The sequence below is a fragment of the Cololabis saira genome, chromosome 4 (genome assembly GCF_033807715.1).
Source record: "Cololabis saira isolate AMF1-May2022 chromosome 4, fColSai1.1, whole genome shotgun sequence".
Taxonomy (NCBI): Eukaryota; Metazoa; Chordata; class Actinopteri; order Beloniformes; family Belonidae; genus Cololabis; species Cololabis saira.
Genome location: NC_084590.1, coordinates 24061714 through 24082223, shown reverse-complemented (window position 1 = coordinate 24082223; position 20510 = coordinate 24061714). Strand labels below are relative to the sequence as shown.

At 37.5% G+C, this 20510-nt stretch overlaps 1 protein-coding gene across 2 annotated transcripts; it reads left to right on the top strand.

The window, feature by feature from the left end:
• The first annotated feature begins 2384 nt into the window (after positions 1-2384).
• Positions 2385-19802, top strand: naalad2 (N-acetylated alpha-linked acidic dipeptidase 2). 2 transcript variants are annotated; one of them, XM_061719227.1, is made up of 21 exons: positions 2385-2517; positions 3827-3968; positions 4600-4711; positions 5247-5433; positions 7351-7452; positions 7974-8099; positions 9238-9318; positions 9398-9503; positions 9592-9685; positions 9847-9942; positions 10521-10606; positions 10884-11003; positions 11073-11155; positions 11235-11298; positions 11412-11479; positions 11593-11684; positions 12438-12528; positions 12719-12983; positions 13097-13178; positions 13934-14026; positions 17631-19802. In XM_061719227.1, exons 2-21 carry the CDS (start codon positions 3887-3889, stop codon positions 17818-17820), a joined length of 2220 nt encoding a protein of 739 aa, XP_061575211.1. In that variant the 5' UTR covers positions 2385-2517; positions 3827-3886; the 3' UTR covers positions 17821-19802. The 2 variants fall into 2 exon arrangements, with proteins under 2 accessions (XP_061575211.1, XP_061575212.1); XM_061719228.1 differs by lacking the exon at positions 2385-2517 and having other exon boundaries at positions 3755-3968.
• Positions 19803-20510: the final 708 nt, after the last annotated feature.

Genomic DNA, 20510 nt, shown 5'->3' with positions numbered 1-20510 from the left:
CCCCCACCCCCCTTTACAACAACTCAGAGTGAGCAGTTTCAGAGAGACACTAAACGCATCTCAGCCTGTGTCTGCTCTGTCCGGGTTCAGTCATGTGTGCGGTCGTTAAACAAGCAAAGTTGGTAAATGGTCACTATTTAAAACTGTCCATGGACATAGTCAACGATAACCAACAATTAGACTACCGAACAATGAACGTCGCTTCACTGCGCCTCGTTGCTTCTACCTGCCACTAGAGGGCGCCATACATCCACGTGAGTCTGCTCCAGCTATTTGACAGCACAGGTAAGTTTACGGTTGTTATAAAACAACAAAGCAGGGGCGTCAATTGGGTATGGCAAGGTATGGCAGCCGCCACACCTTTGCTTCAAGGGTTAAATGTAAATGTTTGTTTTTTTAAATACTTTTATGGAATTACTCTGTGTCTCTTTGTATTGATTATTCTATTACTTAATACATATAGAATAACTACAAATGCAAATCAGAACAACATGATCGATTTCACTAGTTATTATACACTGCAAAAACTCAAAATCTTAAAAATCAAAACACTCAAAATGTTAAAATGTCTAATTTTTAGTCAAAGTTAGTCTCATTACATTTAAGACAAGACTAAAAAACAACCATTTTCACCTGTTTCAAGTAGATTTTCACTTAAAATAAGTAGAAAAATCTGCCAATGGAACAAGATTGTTTTGCTTGTAATGAGAAGATAAATCTTGTCCCACTGGCAGATTTTACTTTTTTCAAGTGAAAATTTACTTGAAACAGGTGAAAATGGTCAAATAACAAGTTATTTTTCTGGTAATGACTCCTGTTTTAAGTGTAATGAGATTTTTTGACTAAAAATGAGACATTTTAACTAGACATAAGAAAAATATTCCTGGCGAGACTGCATTTGAAATGTTCCAATGTTCTTGACCACACAGATAAGCTACATATCAGACTTCTGTGATGAGTATTTGCTGGACGTGTTGATTGATACTTAAGTTCTGTGACTCGTAACCTTGCCATACCTTAGCTTCGACTGAATTGACGCCACTGCAACAAAGTAGTAATTTATGAATTAGATGCTGATTATTCTATAAAGAGATTAATCTTATTACTAAAGACAGAACTTTAGTTACTCGTATGATTATTCTTAAAACAAGGTAGCACCAGGCTCAAGTTCATGTTTTAAATTATTATAGACAGATAGATTGTCCTTTATTCCTCCCTCAATGGGGAAATTCTCTTTGTGCAGCAGCAGTACACTCAATACACACACACACATGCAGGGACAGGGTAAAAAAAGTAAAAAAGAATATAATTACAAACTATAAACAGTATATATATTGGAATGAAAATAAAAGTAGTGCAGTACGGGAAAAAAAGGAAAACTGCAAAAAAAAGCAGGTACGATGTTTATGAGGTGACTTATCAGGATTGAAAGCTGTGATTGTGAGTGACAAAGAACCTTTATCAACAACATTTTATAAAATAAAAGCTTAAGATAAATCATCTAATGAGTATTACAGTTAGAGAACAAAAGCCTCTCCAACTCTTCAACATTTATATGATCATCAAATCCTTCCTCGAAGAAGTGGAGGAGGAACATAAATGAATTAAAACAGCAATGCATAAGTGTTGCTTTTGTGATTACAACTCACATGCTTAAATTTATGCAAAATGTTATGTACTAAGACATTAGTTTTAACACACTCACACATGCACACACACACACACACATACACGCACGCACGCACGCACACACACACACACACATACATATATAAAGTACCAAATGAATGCAGGACGGAACACTGCAGAACAAAGTATATTATACATAATTGTATGACATTTATTCTTGTGCTGTGAGGATGATTCTTCAAGTATCTGCTGAGGAGCTTGTGACGTATCCCACGGGCATTTGAAGAGTTGTGTCTCAATCTGTGATATTACATTATAGTTTATTTGTTCATTACATTTTGTTAAACTAAACATAATCATCACAGTAGATAGCCCTTTATGGCATTCATCTTGAAACTGTCAATCACTGTCGATCCCAGCAATCTAATTGGCTCACAGCAGAATTATTTATTCCCACATCACAGATATTTCGAAGTCCAAAGCGCATACTTATTTTTTCACACAATGACAAGGAAGCACTTGCATACCTGCACTCATCTCCTTTCCACCGCTGGTTACTGATGTTTGGCTGCCCATCTCAACCTCTTTACTCTGTCTAAGGCTGACCATTTAATTTAAGACAACAGCATGTTGATGATGAGGCAAACATGTGGCCTGTGTTTACTCACCACGTTCCTGAGACCAGAGAGCCCCCTCACCACTTCACGCTTCAGCCCACCGCTTGAAAGCACCCTCCTCCACAGCACCCAGCTGCTCAGACCTGAGAAGATCAACACCGGCCTGCATGTCCTGCAGAGTGGCAAAACATGTCTGGCTAACTGCAGCAGCACTCTTCAAGCCATTTGCTAGGATTTTATCCTGGACTGAAACAAAACCCAAATACTGCTGGTAAGTCGAAAGCATGACTTTCTATGTCAGTGTTATCTGTTTCTCTCATAATTCTTTATTTCTTCAGTTTAACTAAACAAATCAAAGTGAAGCAATTTGCAAGAAAAATGGCTTTCTATATGATCCAATGTCTTATGGCTTACAATCAGCATTGTTACTTGTACATAAACTGATGTTTCTGTAGCCAGTCAAATATACAATAAGTTAATTTTTTTTAATTTCATTTTCATTTATTTATTTATTCAAACAGGTTAAAACAAAAACAAAATAATCAGAATGCATAAAATATATATACCGAAAAAAACAAAGAACAACAAAGAAAACCATAAGCAAAACAAAGCAAATTAAAGAGACAAATCTATATGTAAATAAATATTTCCTGTTTGAAAGGGTGTAGGATGAAGTTTCAAAAAACTTTTCTAGTCCTACCCCTTCTAATGTTCTGTTTTTACCGTTTCTTCATTTCACACAACTTCAAAAGAAAAGCATAAAAGAAAAGAAAAAGTGGTTCAGCTGAGCAAGGCACTTTGGTCATTGGCTGTCAGTTCATGTGTCCATTTTCGTTTTGTATCCATACAGAGTAGTGTTTTTAAAGATTTGTTTAAACTTACTTTGTGATTTGCATGATTTCATTTCATCTTTACAGTTATTCCACAATTACAGTTTGTAAATACAAGTATATATTTTTAGTTTAAGTCTTGTTAAACAGATTGATTCTTTTCATCTTTAATACGTTGGTAACTTCATGAAGGTTTTGGAGGCACCTACATGTTATTTTAAGGGCTCCAGTGCTATTCTCATCCACATCAGGTGGTTTGGTCTTTACACATAAACCTTTTCTTATTTTACCACTTATTGATTCAGGTTTCTGTTTTGTTCTGTTTTTCTCTCTGTAAAAAAGGCTGTTCACACACATTTTAGTTACTTTACAAGTTTGTAACAATAAACCTCATTTATTACATCACATCTTTTCCACATGACCTGGACAGGTTTAAGTGTTCATCTTGTTTTTCTCTCCTCTCTGCTTTCTTCTGCTTATAGCCTATATTACATTTGAGCTAGTGTACTTTAAGATAATCTGTCCTCTGCTCCCACAATGAGAAAAACGTTGTCAGCGCAGGAACAGACAAGGTCCACAGCACATTTATCTGTATCCCAACTTTCCACTCGGTGCCTCTTTCAGCCACACACACAGTCACCTGCTCCCCCGCTCCCTCCCTCTTTTCTCTGTCTCACTCTATCTCACTCTGACATTCCCCCTTCTGTGTGCACTACTTAAACAAATGACACTTTATGTGCGTGTGTGCAGAGCACTCTGCAGAGACGGCCGTGTGGATGCGTGGACGGCTGTGGGGCGCAGGGCTGCAACATGAGGCAAGAGAGCAGGTTGCTGCGGTGGATCTGGTGGATTGTGGTCGTGACAGCCTTGTTCCTGCTGGGCTTCACCATCGGTGAGACACAGACACAACACAAACTTTAAACTGGCTGCATGCTCTCTGCTCTGTATTTCTAGCACGAGAAATTTTACCTTAAAGCCTGAATTATGGTTCTGCGTTAAATCGACGCAGAGCCTACGCCGTAGTCTCTGCGTTGGTGTAACGCGGAACCATAAATCAGCCTTTAGAAATGACAATGAATCGGCTTGTATGTATTCGCAGGGCCAGGAGAGGCAACACGTGCAGTCATGCATGAGTTGAGAGCCACGGCGCTCTGCCCAGCATGAGCTGTAGTTTCTTACCGATTTGACACATTTCACATCTCTGTGCTCACAATTAACACTTACTGTCTACGAGTTATCTCAACTTCATTAAGAGTTAAAACAGAGGCAACTTTCTGATCAAATCTAATTCAGCTGAGCATGTTGTTAAGAATGAGACAGGAGTCCACATCCTGCATGATTTTTACTGTTGTGATGCTCGGAGTATAAAACACTAGTTGGTTTATGCATAAATAGGTATTTTGTGTGTGTGTGTGTGTGTGTGTGTGTGTGTGTGTGTGTGTGTGTGTGTGTGTGTGTGTGTGTGTGTGTGTGTGTGTGTGTGTGTGTGTGTGTGTGTGTGTGTGTGTGTGTGTGTCTTGTAGGCTGGTTTGCAAAGCCCTCTCACACGAGCACAGAAAGCCACAAAGCTTCAAATGAGTACCTGAAAGAGTTTCTGGATGAAATGCAGACAGACCAGATCAGAGACCATCTCAGGTAAGAACATTTTACCAACACTGCACCTTGAATGTCCTGAGTAACCAACCCGTGTTTGGTCTGTAAAGAAAATCTTCTTCCCCTCTAGTGGTTGTGCTTGAGTTTCTTTTGTCCACCAATTCAGCCGACTTAAAGGGTATAAATACTGTTAAAAGGCAAAATTCTCCACGTTTGAGAACATGTTTGTGATGTTTGAAGTGATGACACATCCAGCACAACCTTATTTAGTCAGTTTATGGGGGCTTTACACTGAAATCTCATATTTTAGGGAGCCTTTCATGTTTGCATGGTAGCGTGAGATCCCCTGTCTTTATCGCCATCCTACTTAATATATTTATATATTGATATTTTTTTGTGACAGGACATTCTGTCATTTTAAAAAGGGCATCTTTTATGCATATGTATTATCATATGTTTCAAAGTGAGGTTTCATTTCAGGACCAACAAATAACTAAATAGATAATCTATTCCCTGAGGGCTCTGTGACCACATGACCGTGTGAGTGTCGCTGCAACTGTCAGTGTCCTCTTCACAGGAAGTTTACCCGTCTCCCCCATCTGGCCGGCACGGAGCAGAACCTGAAATATGCAGAGCAGATACAGAAGGAGTGGCAGGAGTTCGGCCTGGACTCGGTGGAGATGGTTCCCTACGACGTCCTACTGTCCTATCCCAACAAGTCACAGCCAAACTACATCTCAATAGTTGATCAACTCGGCAATGAGGTACAAGTGAGCAAGATGTGCACGAGAAGTGCATGCAAGCACAAAGACAGAGACAAACACTTAAATAAGCAAGTAAATCCAAACCAGTTTGGCCAAACAGGTTTTACAAAATGTAGTTGTATTTTGTTTTCTTTTACGATGAAGTGCTGTTTTTAGAATAGCAATTTCCAATTGACCCTAACCTAATTTTCCAATTCAAGCAACTCTGGCGAAGCGCTCAATTCCCCAAACTGAACTCCCGTCCAGCTGCACTTTCAAAGGATGGGGATTTTTCTCTCACGCACATCAAATCAGTTGAAACCCCCGACTTCCTCCTAACGTCAACTCAACTCAACTCCAACTTTATTTATAGAGCACAGTTTAAAACAACAGAGGTTGACCAAAGTGCTGTACAGTTTAAGAACAGCTGAATAAAAGTCATATATTACAAAGATAAAATAAATATAATAAGATGAGTACAAAATACAATTAAATAAAAAATAAGAGTAAAATAATTAGAAATTATAATTTGTTTGAAATAACATTTCCTGTTTGTGGAGTTAACAAAGTTAGCAGCATGATTGTTTTGATGTTGCATATAGCTCCAAGTCTTTCTCTCCACCACCCTTGTAAAAGCCTTTGCTCCAGTCCAAGGGTCTTTTATAGTCTGTTGGTGAGATAAACCTCTGCTTGTGTCTTATGACAAGGGGAATTCATATGGAGTAGAGCCAACAAGGAACAGGGTTTGCTGTTGCAACATTTTAACCACATTTTAGCTAATTCATTAATGCACTTCAGCTGACGCGCACTGATCCACACCCAGTTAATGGGGCTGGCAGTGCATACAGCGGGTATTTAAAATGGTTAACAGTTGCCAGCAGACCACTATCATCTGCTACTTGCAAATCATTCAGAGAAAGCGTCTGGCTGATATAATAACACACATTTCCCAACTGTTGAATTAATAAAGGAATATTTTAGTGTCTTACCATGAAGAAAGATATTCAGATATTTGTTATAAGCAAAATATTTTCCACACTATTTGAAGCAATTAAAAGTTCTACATTGAGAATTTTATAGTATTTCATGTCAGGATAATTACATTTCTGTTCTTATAATATCCCCCATGTGTGCAGTTTTGACATAATGAAGGTTTCCTCCTCTATGTATATCTGCATTACTCACACGCTGACATTGAGGCAGCGCGGTTTCAATTTTCTGTTGTTTCACTGTTGCAGGTGTAATTTTTTAACATTTGGAATCAGATTGACATTTTATTTTAGTTTTTAAAAAATCCCAAAAGAGGACATCATGGGACATTTGGAGAAAAAGAATAAAATCCATCTTATCATGAGATGATGTAAACATCACAAAAATGCAGCAGCCAGATATAGACATTGCGAACAGTCTGGTGCATAAGTCCTGAAAGACATTCATACATGTTTAAAAATAAGACCAGAGTATGGAAGGAGGAACTCAAGGCGTGGAGTACAGACAGACAGACTGAGATCTGCAAATACTATAAATACAACAATGCCTGACTGACTAATTGTATTTAAGTGATTAAAAAAACACAAGGTCAGATGGTAGAAGTGTACGAAATAAAGCAGAAAAATTATTCAGTGGTGGATAGTTTATAAAACCTGAAAGTGATCTGTTTTTACTTTCCAGGCTACTAGACAAAAAATAACGAAACTAAAACAAGGGAATGCAAAAGGAAAAACTGCTATATATATATATCTATATCTATATCTGACGCACTGAAATCCCCATTGAGCACTAATCTTTGATCGTATACTGATGAAGGGTTTGTCTCTTTAAGATCTTAAATTGTAAAGTAGATAGCCATCAAATAAAGAGTATGAACATATTCAATAGCTCAGTTCAGTTCACTATAATCTCATTTACTCTGATCTCGTGCTGTCTTTGCTCTCTCAGGTTTTTAACACGTCATTGGCTGAGCCAGTTCCACAGGGTTATGAAGATATTTCCAATATTGTACCTCCATATAGTGCTTTCTCTGCTAAAGGACAACCTGAGGTACACACTCACTCACACAAACACAAATAATCCTGATTATATTATCCGAATCTGAAAGGTCGGGTTTGGTATATAAGATGGAAAGTTAAAAAAGGCATTTAGTTGTACATCAGTGCAGAAATATCTTACATGTTTTGTGAAGAAATATCTTACATGTTTTGTATTAATTTTTGTTTTTTAATCTAATCATCCATGGCAAAAGTAATGTACATCTTTATGCTGGCAGCATTAATGCCGAACAGTACATTGAGATGTTTTTAGCAACATAATTAATGAAGGTTCATTTTCCAGTTCCCTGTTTTTGAAAAATGTTGCCAGCTGAAAATCTTGGAATGAATATAGCTTAACAAGTACAATGAATGTGATGAGAGAAAACATAAAATACTTAAGTCACACTGTCTGCACAAATAATTCATTTACATTTTCCATATCATTTCGTAACTTTTTTTTTTTTTTTTTGGATTTCTGAAAATAACAGTTAAAAAGATCAAGACATCCATTTGTTATGTCTATGTCCTCAGGGAGATTTGGTGTATGTTAACTATGGTCGCACAGAAGATTTCTTCCAGCTAGAACGGGAGATGGGCATCAATGTAACAGGGAAGATTGTCATAGTCAGATACGGCAAAATATTCAGAGGCAATAAGGTGAGAAAAAAATCTAATCTGAATTTCAAATGCTTACACACTGTGCCGTCTCATAGTGGTCGTTCAACTTTTGATGGAGTTTACAACTTCAGTCAAGACTAGGGTTGCCACCTTTCAGAAATAGAAATAAGGGACGCCCTGATTTCAGCAGCGCAGGAGCCAAAAAAAAAGCCCCAAAACTTCTAAACTGAATAAAAATGTGTTTATTTTATATGAAAAAACAAAATGCTTTGATTTAAAGTTTAAAGTGCTTTGATAGCATTGAACTTGCATGACTGTACAGACAGACAAACATATAGCAACTGAAATATCCTCCTATGCTACGTATGTCCACATCAGCCCAGATGTAATATAGCCTACAGGTGAAGAATATGGTGTAAAAGTTAATTTATTTCAATAATTCAACTAGAATATGGTGTAAAAGTTAACTTATTTCAATAATTCAACTAGAATATGGTGTAAAAGTTAATTTATTTCAATAATTCAACTAGAATATGGTGTAAAAGTTAACTTATTTCAATAATTCAACTAGAATATAGTGTAAAAGTTAACTTATTTCAATAATTCAACTAGAATATGGTGTAAAGGTTAATTTATTTCAATAATTCAACTAGAATATGGTGTAAAAGTTAACTTATTTCAATAATTCAACTAGAATATAGTGTAAAAGTTAACTTATTTCAATAATTCAACTAGAATATGGTGTAAAGGTTAATTTATTTCAATAATTCAACTAGAATATGGTGTAAAAGTTAATTTATTTCAATAATTCAACTAGAATATGGTGTAAAGGTTAATTTATTTCAATAATTCAACTAGAATATGGTGTAAAAGTTAATTTATTTCAATAATTCAACTAGAATATGGTGTAAAAGTTCATTTATTTCAATAATTCAACTAGAATATGGTGTAAAAGTTCATTTATTTCAATAATTCAACTAGAATATGTTGTAAAAGTGAATGAAAATACGGTACAAATCGTGTCCCGTATTAGTTCAATACGGGACGCAACATTTTTTTCTCAAATAAAGGACAATTCCGTATTTTACGGGACGGGTGGCAACCCTAGTCAAGACAGAGATAGAGACTAATATCATTATGCACACGTTCTCATCTCACACCAACAACTGCTTCTCAGGTGAAGAATGCCATGCTAGCTGGAGCACAGGGGATCATTATGTTCTCAGACCCAGCAGATTACTGGGCTGCTGGAGTACAGGTAGGAAGACATAATAATATTACTGGCATATCAGGACTGTAAAGGATAGAAGATTGTAAATAAATGTGTTTGCATACAGCCCTACCCTGATGGCTGGAACCTGCCTGGTGGAGGAGCTCAGAGAGGGAATGTCCTCAACCTGAATGGAGCAGGAGACCCACTCACACCAGGGTACCCAGCTAAAGGTGTGTGAGCATTTTTCCTGCAAGCTGTATGGTTTTAGAGTCAGTAAGTTCATCTGTTAATGTTTCAGACGTCTCTCCTGTCTTATAGAGTACACCTACCGATTCAGCCTGGAGGAGGGAGTGGGACTTCCCAAGATCCCTGTGCATCCGATTGGCTTTGATGACGCAATCCACCTGCTGAAGTACAACTGTTTCTTTTCTTTATAATGATCACGTGGTCTTGTGCAGAGAGGTGCTATTTCAAACATCTCTCTTAATTCAGTTCACGTCAACAGAGTAAACATTTTTTGCAGCAGCAGCAGCAGCAGTGTTAAATGAAATGATTATTATTTCCCCTCAACAGGAACATGGGAGGCCAGACTTCACCCAACAATTGGAAAGGAGCTCTGAATATCTCCTATAAGATTGGTCCAGGCTTTACAGATGACTTTAAGACTCAGTAGGTACCCTCAAAGCTGTCATTTCACACAGTGTCAGACACATGCAAGTGGCTTCTTATCCCTACAGTAATGGGGTTCTCTCATTCTCCATCTTTATTCATGATAAACATCCTTCTTCTTCTGTTGTTAGTCTCTCCTCTAACAATTCATGATTCACTTCACTCTCTGTTTAAAGACTGTTAGTGTCTCTCCCCCTTTCTTGCTCTTGTGCAGTTTGTACGACCCTCTAGTGGCAAGCAGCCAGCTGAAGTACAACGGGAGCTTTTGTGCCTCTTGTTTGTGGCACACATCCATACATATTAACACATAATGCTGCACAACAGCATGCTAAACCATAAACGACCACCAAACAGCAAGTAGTAGCAATTAGCATACTTTTCTGTGTAATTTTCTGCTGATCCCCTCTGCAGATTTCTATTTATGCTTATTGTTGGTTTACCTGATTACTTACCAGGGCATCCCAGGACCACACATTCCCATAACATAACTTATTTCCCACAAAAAACATCACAAAATCTGTTAATGCAAGTAGTTTTCATATGAGTGTTTCAATTATACTCTTTTCTGTCTGTTGCAGGAAGGTACGTATGAATATTCAGACAAACAACCAAGTAACGAGGATCTACAACGTCATTGGAAGGATCAGAGGAGCTGTGGAGCCAGGTAAATCAAACCTTAGTCATTTACACACAACCGACACATGTAACAACAGACCATCACCTTATTGGCCACAATGTTAGCTGAATACATTTGATGACTGCATGCATGGGTAATGAGTGCGTAGGTTTTGTGTCGGCGGCACAAAATACTTCTGTGACTATCAAGTATAATTGGATTGAATTGAACTGATTGGATTGAATCAACAGAGGAAAAAGAGTTTCAGTTTTCCCTCATTCGTTAACTCACGTTTTTACCTTGAGTTGTTGGTGGGTTTGTGCAGACAGGTATGTGATTCTTGGGGGCCACCGCGATGCCTGGGTGTTTGGAGGAATTGATCCCATGTCTGGAGCCGCCGTGGTCCATGAAACTGTGAGGAGTGCTGGCACCCTGCTGAGAAAAGGTAAGAATTTGCAAATGATTGCATAACGGTGTCTGTGCTCAGTTTCTCAGTGTGTGTATATGTGTGAAGGCTGGAGACCACGAAGGACCATAATATTTGCGAGCTGGGACGCAGAGGAGTTTGGACTACTGGGATCTACAGAATGGGCTGAGGTACCATATATGAAAACAAAAATCCACACTCATGGCACATGGTGCACGCATACTGACCGTGTTTTATGCTTCTCCACAGGACAATGCCAAGCTGCTGCAGGAGAGAGCTGTGGCTTACATCAACGCAGACTCAGCCATCGAGGGTGAGCAGGAGTGTGTGTGTGAATCGTCTTTGCAATAAAGTATGAATATCAACGTGGTAATCATCTAGACCTGAGGTGATTTTAATTTGACATGTCTGGCTTTTAAATGACAGGTATGTACACACTGAGGGTTGACTGCACCCCATCCCTGCACACGTTAGTGTACGACCTCACCAAGCAGGTGAGCAGATCAAAGCACACAACAAGTTTGAAACTTGTGTGTAATCTGTTTTTTTTCTCTTTCAAGGTGTCACACCCTTAATCCAGTCTGTCTTTGCCTGTGTTTTTGTGTAGATAGCCAGCCCAGAAGCAGGAGAGGAGAGAGTTTCTCTGTATGACAGTTGGCATAAAAGGGACAACTGGACCAATGAGCGTGATGCACCCAGGTACGTAGTATGATCAATAAAAGAATTGTATATGAGTGCAACTTAAGGAGGCCCCTTTGAGCATCAGTCCCAGACTGCTGTACGCACTCTGCGGCTAATGCTTTCTTTACAGCAATAAAACCTGGTAAAAGACACTGTTTTAGTGAGGCTAACTGACAACTAATAGATTTTCCTCCACGACACAAATCCGAGAACACTGATAGAGGACTTAGCTCTTGATTGATCCATATTTCTTTTCTGTATCCTTTTCCCCTCCGTCCCGACCAATGTCCCAGTACACAGAAAAACATCCAGGTATAATGATTCTGCCACCTCCATGTTTGACGGTACTAGAGAGGGTATTAATGAGCTCTTTCACAGATCTATAGAAATTGTGGTCACCCATTGATTTATTCTATTACCGTATATTTTGTCCTTTGGGTTTTAAAGATGAATGTTTTCCGTCAACTTCTTTCCAGTTCAATTTGCAGGATTTGCTGTATGGACTGACGGAAGGAAAATTAAATGCATTTTTTTTTAACATGTGTATGAAAAGAAAATATTGAAAACTAGAAAGGTCCTGGAAAAAAAAAAATCAATCAACACTTTTTACAAGTTAATGAACATCTTTTTCCATTTAACCTTTGTCCTGTGACTTGTCAAGTTCAAGCTTTCAGGCAACAAGCTTTGTCTTTTAATATGTGCTGGTTGTTCTCAGGTTCTTATTTAAACCATCAAGAACTAAAATGTATTTTCGCCTCTCATGTGCGATAGAATCAGTAAACTTGGGTCAGGCAGTGATTTTGAGGCCTATTTTATCCGTTTGGGAATTGCTGCAGGAAGAGCTAGATACACCAAGAACAAGGTGAGATGACGCATTTATTTTGACCAATCTGGATACATTTTACACCATTGTTTATTAATTTTATTGTATGGTCTAACGTAGTAAAGTTTCTATATTCATAAAGGTTTCTGTTGTTAGAGGACTTTATTAACTTCTTTAGCGTAGGTTTTCATTCATGCTACACTACACTAACAAATTTGTGTCCACTTAGAAAACAGAGCGATACAGTAGCTATCCAGTCTACCACAGCGTTTATGAAACCTTCGAGATTGTGGACGGGTTTTATGACCCCTCCTTTAAACGACTCCGGGCAGTGGCTCAGGTGAGAGGCGGACTCATCTTCCTATTGGCGGATTCGCAGCTGCTTCCTCTCGATGCTGACGAGTATGCACACTCACTGAGGAAGTATGCACAGAGCATCGCAGGGCTAGCACAGAATCACCCAGAACAAATGGAGCTGTACAAAGTTTCCTTTGGTAAGTTGATGTCAACTGTCAACGACTGCAATATTAACTCCTCAAATATTATACATGTACTATCATCAAGTACATCTTGTGCACTAGTAAGTAATGTCTACTTGATTCTGCAGATTCCCTGTTTTCTGCAGTGCAGAACTTCACTGTTGCAGCCAGAGATTTCCATGAACGCCTACAGACTCTCAACAGAGAAGAGTAAGAGGAAGTTTGACAGGTTACAGATGTCATGTGGTTAAGCAAATTCAGAATTTTGATTGGCTGAATTGGCCAATTTATACAGTATAGTCCTTGTAGGGCTGGGCGATATATCGAGATTTTAATATATATCGATATATTTTCAAACACGATATGGTACGAGACAATATCGTTTACATCGATTTAAAAAAATAATAATAATAAATAATTTTTTTATTTTTTATTTTTTTACATTTTTTTTTTTAATGATTTTGATATAGCTTATTTTGTGACAAATTGACTTGAATGTTTTATTTGAGATTTGCACAAATGTTTTGTTATTTGCACAACTGTCAACCTCAGTGGAAAAGTCTGCCTGTTACTGTCTACATTGTATTAATTGTATTAATTGCACAGTGTATTTTAATTTAATTGTTATGCAGGAAAGGGATATTTGTTTTATTTTATTCAAGAAGCATTTTTATTCTATATATGCAGGCAGTTTATTTGGCACAAGGCTTTGTATTAAAACTGACTGTTTTTTTAAGGGTTTGCCTCAGATAAAAATGAAGCTAACAGGGATGCTATGCTATAATGCTTTGGGGGAAACCCCAATTAAGGCACAGAAAAAATATCGAGATATATATCGAGTATCGCCATTTAGCTAGAAAATATCGAGATATGACTTTTGGTCCACATCACCCAGCCCTAAATCCTTGTAATCATGTGGCTCAGGGTAGCCAGGGATACAATGACGTATGTCGCACATGCTTCAGTCCTCTGCAGGTACGGATGGTCAACGATCAGCTCATGTATCTGGAGAGAGCCTTCATTGACCCTCTTGGCTTACCTGACAGACGCTTTTACAGGTTAGTCACACTTGCATATACAAACAGTCAATTCTTGTCATTGATTTTACACACATGAGTAAAAATGTCCACAATGAGTTAGAAATTTGACCATGAGTGGATTTTAACCATTTGCTGACATATTTGTCATGTTTGGTATAATTAAAGCCAGTATCATTGTATTCATATGGGGAAAAGCAGGGGTGAGTGTTCCCAGATCTTTATGTTAAACCTAACTGTTAAAAAAGGTTTTGAACATAGTAAAAACATTAAAAAAAATGTTTATCATACCACTATGGATTTTTTTAATAAATGTACATTTTAAAAGAGTCGGATATGTTGTTGAGACCATTGTGAGATTAGGAATCCTCAAATATGTTTTGTGGTAGGCTTATTTTTCTTCAGCCGGAGCAACATCCTTACAAGCCAGCTTTCATTGTCATCAGGCCAACTTAATGGGCTCATCAGTGAGCAAGGGTAGCCAGATGTTACCAGTTGGAAAAACTGAGTCATCCACATGTGTTTTGAAAAATGTGACTGAGGACTTGCTTATACAGAGACAGTATGAGGAGGTACCTTGTAGGACCTCCTATTTTGTATTAACCTTTATTTTTTACAGGTAAAATCGCATTGAGGCCCAGGGTCTCATTTACAAGAGAGACCTGTTTTAGGTAGACAGAAGCAAAACACAAAGTTACAGACTAACTGAATGTACACGAGACAAAAACAAAACAGAAACATACTAATAATAATAAAATTAAGGAAAAAGGGAACTAGTTGAGTACAGTACATGTGCAAGCCCCCACTGACTGTCTCACCAGTCTTCCTACAAGTAATTTGACGTCTTCTAGCGAGATAAAACTGGACAGCTTCAGCTTCTGTTGTTGCCTGTTCCAGGCGCAGCATAGGAAAACGCCTTTTTGCACAAGTTCACTACGGCCTAAGGGAATGCCAAATGTGATGTAATCCAGGGACCGGAGGCTATGATCAGACTGTTTCCATGTCAAGTATGTGGACAAATAGGAGGGGAGTGGTCCAATGATGGATTTATAGACAAATAGACAAACCAGTGGGTGGTTCTGTGCATGGCAAGTGAAGACCGAGTACAACGTGCAGTGATGTGTAAGGGGTTTACAACCAGTTATGAATCTCAAAGATCCGTGATATGCAGCATCCAGTAGATGCAGGGAGTGAGCAGAGGCATTCATATAAACAACATTGCCATAATCCAGGAGGGGGTGCAACAATACATTTTCTTGCATTAAAAGAAAAACATGTTCTATTTCTAAAGAAAAACCCCAGCTTTAATTTAAGTTTCTTCAGTAATTGGTCAATATGACATCTAAAAGAAAGGGTATCCTCCAATGTTATGCTAAGGTATTTATAAGTGGCCACAGACTTAATATGGGTACCCTGAGCAGACACAATACAGGGTAAAACAGCAGGCACCTTCTTTTTATTTGAAAAGAACATAGACTTTGTTTTCCCTGCATTTAGAACTAGCCTGAGATGAGACAATTGTGCCTGAATTGTCTCAAAAGCAGACTGCAGATCTTTGAACACCTGGGTGACAGAAGATGCGCAACAATAGAAAACAGTATCATCAGCATAAAGATGTACAGATGCATTTATGTTTTGGCCTACCTCATTTATATGAATAATGAAAAGAGTGAGTCCTTAAATGGAGCTGTTTGAAGAGAGCAGGTGATGATGAGCTATCATAATCCAGCTATTGTGGCAGGAGTTCTTCTGTCTAGTTGGAGATGAACCAACAATTTACACAGATGACTTCAGGTTTTTTAATAAAAGATATGGTAGATACATGCACTGATACACTGATCACGACAAAAACATGAAATGGAATAAGAATGGACCATCAATAATATGGATTCTTTACTATGGATGTTTATGCTCCAGCCCAGACTGAAATTTGTTAATGACACTTGGGTTCATCCAAGGACATATGATAGCTTACACATGGGCCTACATAACTGAGGTCATCAAAATCATTAGGTTTCCTAAGAAATGGTTGCACAAATGTTTTATTGTATCTGGATACAGATGTTTATAATAGTGATGAAGGGAGGACAGACTGCAGCAAAACCTTTGAAAAAGCACGATGATAAAATCTCTAATGGGCAGTAGGTTGGGGTCATGTGCAAGGGTATTTCAGTCAGCTGGGATGGCGGGATTTTGAAAGGTGTTGTATAACTGAGGGGGCCAGTCAATTGAGCAAATTTGAATCTAAGAATGCTAGTTTTATCTGTGGAGAAGCTACAAAACGTCTCGTATTTCTCAGCCATGGATGAAGATGTGGTAGTGGGTGCAGCAGAGCAGGGATTCAAGATGATATTGATGGAAATTTACCTTCTGAACTTTTTAAGAGTTTTTCTTTAGAAATAGAACCTTTTCAACTTTAAAAGCTTCTTGCTCATTATTTCACCACAGTATTTTAATCCATGAGGCGTTGAACTCTGTTTTACCCTGCTTTTGATTCAATTATCAGAAAGTAGATATGTGCACTGCAAAAAACAAATTCTAAGAAACTAAAAAAGATTGCTAGTTTTAAAAATTCTAGTCAGGGAAAATAAATCCTTGCTCCATTGCCAAAGATATTTTCTTAAAATAAGACAATTCACTTCATTAATGTAATATTAATCTTATTTCTAGAGGGGTTGTTTTTGGAGTTCAGGATTGGTTTGTGTGTCACATGAAGAGTAAAAATAAACAGCTTTTCAACAAAAAAAAGAAACAGCTGCAAGTCAAAAATTACTCTCATGCTTTTTTCTTTTACTCTCATGAAATGTTTCTCTTTTTTTATTAGTTTCACTACATTTAACAGTCAGCCATGGTTTCCAGGTTTTGCTAGAGCTTGACTATTTTATCAGAAACTTTGGCTCCAAAACTGTAAATTAATTTATGCTCTAATTTTCACATGTAATATGAAATGTAATATTTTATGTTACATATTTCAAATTTAACTGCTTATACAGGATTGGTGAATGTTGCACTCCACAGGATGACACAGGGCTCGTAACCTGCAAAATTGTCCCTTGGTATGACACTGAAGCCCAAATTGTCCCCCGGTCACTTGTCGTCCTGTTCTTAAACCTGAATAAACCTGGGAATGTTATGTCAGGAAAGGGATCCGAAGTACAATCTGTCAAAATAACATAAATATACCGACCACAATGATCCAATGTGACGACTTCTATACTAGGAAAATAATTGAAGAAAAAAAAGTTTGACAGTTTACCTAATTTTTTTAGAATTTGAACAAACCTTTTATTTGATTAATGTATAAAATATTGAGCCATTTAATATACAATGATAATAACTTCTAGTTGGGCCCGAATTAGTCTGTGAGCTCTAAACTCAAAGGATTATTAATTAAGTAAAATCTTGCTTTTACAAAAAACCACAACTAATAACCACTTTTTTGTTTTTTGTTGCTTTTGTGACATCAGTAGTGCAGGACTTTACATGTGACACGTCTAGAACTAGACACAACTAGCAAAACATTCTGAACATGTCGTCAATTATCACACAGATCTGTGGTCTCAAATATCTACAGAACATTCCTCAACACAACACCGCCCTTTCTCCCACTTCTGCTCTGTTCCAGGCATGTGATATTCGCTCCCAGCAGCCATAACAAATATGCTGGCGAGTCTTTTCCTGGGATCTACGATGCTTTGTTTGACATAGAGAACTCACCTGATCCGGAGGATGCCTGGAAGGAAGTCAAGAAACATATCAGCATCGCAGCATTTACCGTCCACGCCGCTGCCATGACCCTGACGCCCCCTGCGTGACGCCCAGTGTCGAGCAATGTGATGACGGATGACTGTGTTGTCAAATCAGGATGTGATGAAATACTGTCGTCTACTTTTCAAGAGACTCATGCAGAGCACGCTTTGTTTCCAGACCTTTCTAATAACTGTGAACGTCTTGATCGTATTTCAAGAAATCTGTGAACAGAGTTGGTTGTTTTTTAATGGTTTTTGTTTTGTACAAGTTACACCAACATCTAAAAAAATCCATCCTTTCATATGTCCACAGAAAATAGCATGTAGAGATCAGAAAGAAGAGTCAAATGGGGAGTGAGGAACTGAGTTTGGCTCATATTAATGATATTCCTTTATTAAATCGTTTTCACATCCTTTCTGTTCATCAAAAATATAGTTGTACAAACAATGATCAAACAACAGGACACAGACTGTCACCATGAGGCAATGGAGCAGTTCTTTATCATCTCCTACCTCTGTAACAACAACGTGGAAAAAAACAATTTGGTAAAGTACATCATCAAAAAAAACAAACAAAGAAAGTAAAAAAAGTGAAAATCACCAGGAAATTCATTTAGGTTCACTGGATAGAAATGAAACTATGTAAACACAATAATATGACCTTACTTCACTAATCGATAAGCTTTTTGCATGGATGAATGTTCAGAACTGTTTTACCGGCCGGTCTTACCGATCTTCACATACACCACCCCTGAAGAAAAAGGTTGCTTCTGTTTAGAGGCAATCTTTTACGGTGCTTTATTTGGGAAGACATTCATTTCCTCATGTGATCTGCTCTTTGTTGCTTCTGTTTTTATCAACAACATTTCTGAGGAAGGCCCTTAACCCTAACACCTCCCCGGGTGCTGTAAAAAAATAGCAGCCCACTGCTCCTAATCCAACTAGAAATGGGTTAAAAGCAGAGAATAATTATCCCTTGTTAGATGAATAAAGGATAATAAAATACAATCTACAGGATCCACAGGATGGTACAAACGCCACAACCTTTTATGAGCAGACTTGCTGCTGGTTCTTGTCTTCTTTTATCGGACAGCGACATTTTCCATTGCTTTTATGAATGTCCAGTCATGATATGGCTCATAACTAAAAGTGCCACATTTGTCTCAATACTCTCACAATCTGTTAAGCACAAAAGCAAACACGGTTTACTCATAGTTAAAAAGGTTAAAACTCTTGAACCTCCTCCACACCACTACACCTGTACGAATCAGTGACGGGAGTGATGACGGCGATGGGGAAAACACACACATCAAAATGTATTTCAAAATTAAATGCGAAATAATATTTCTGTAAGTGAAAAAAAAAACACAATTCAGCAGTATGCATATCCAATACTACGTCTTTTTATATTAAAAATACTCTGGGGAATTTTTCATACTCAATTGCTTTAGTTGACGGTGTTCCTGAGTTTTATCAAATAAGAGCATCAACCTGATCTGACATGAATTTTACATTTGCAACAAGGCAACACATGAAATAGCAGCTAGTTTCTTGTTCATGCAAGTGTATTCTCCACTCTCAACCCCTATGATCTATTATGCTGAATAATGCTATATCAATATTTACACCACAAGTGATGTCATCTGTCAAAATGTAATTATACAATTTGATTTATGGCTCAAAACCTATTTGTGTGTGCACAATATGCTCATTTGTTTCTTTTTCTTTTTCATTAATTTATGAACAGATAATAAACTCATTAGATTCATTTTCAGAAAGTGGGTAGTTTTATCTTTTGCTTGCATTCTCTCACAAAATAGCTTAACTAAGAAAGCAATAATAAAGAGAATAAATACGTAAGAATAACTAGAATTCATGCAGATAAAATGTAGTTTTAGCTTGCTTGGTTGTAATTTATCTAGACGTTTTAAACATTGGTATAGGTTAAGGTTATAGAAAATGTCTGCTGCCTATTAAACCATCTAATGTCACAGTGCAGTGATTTGACGATATATGTAAAAGTCACAACACTGTGCCAACATTTCGGCCTAGATAACTTAAACTACCTACGCCTGGGCTTCTCTGAAGCATCAAAACCTAACCGTAATGATGAATAATGTCAACACCAATGAAGAGCTTGTGGTGTGAGTTTTGCATGGGAACAATTAACAAGTTCTGAATGACGCTTCAGAGGCTGCGTGGATTGTTTTTAATTTGGCAAATCATCTTGCAGACATCTTGGAAAGTATTTTAAGCAACAGAATACAAAACATTATTTTGGTCCAAAATATTTATTATGTTTTATAATCCACTTCAAATTCAATTTATAAAATCATATTATACATTTGGAATGCTTATTTAAGTGCATGTATCTTTAATAGCGTCCTTCCTTGTATCCTATGTATAAGTGAAAGCCGAAATGTAACACTGTGAGGCACGTGTAAGGCACGTGTAAGGTGTTGGCTTACACACAGCTGAGCTCAGATGAAAATTATATGTTACAGTTGGAGATGATAAGCTTACAGGATCTCTGGTACCAAATGTACATACTGTATGACAAGTAAAAATTGTATTTTTATGTAAGTTTAAATAATAAATAACACCCTTTAAAAATAAAAGACTGACGGTATTTTTTAATTTATATATTTGAAATTCAGCATCCTGGGATGATAGGTCAACTAGAACAGGAATTTCAACACAAATCCTTTCAGTGGCACAAAAATAGACTGCACAATAATACATCTCTGCCACAGGCT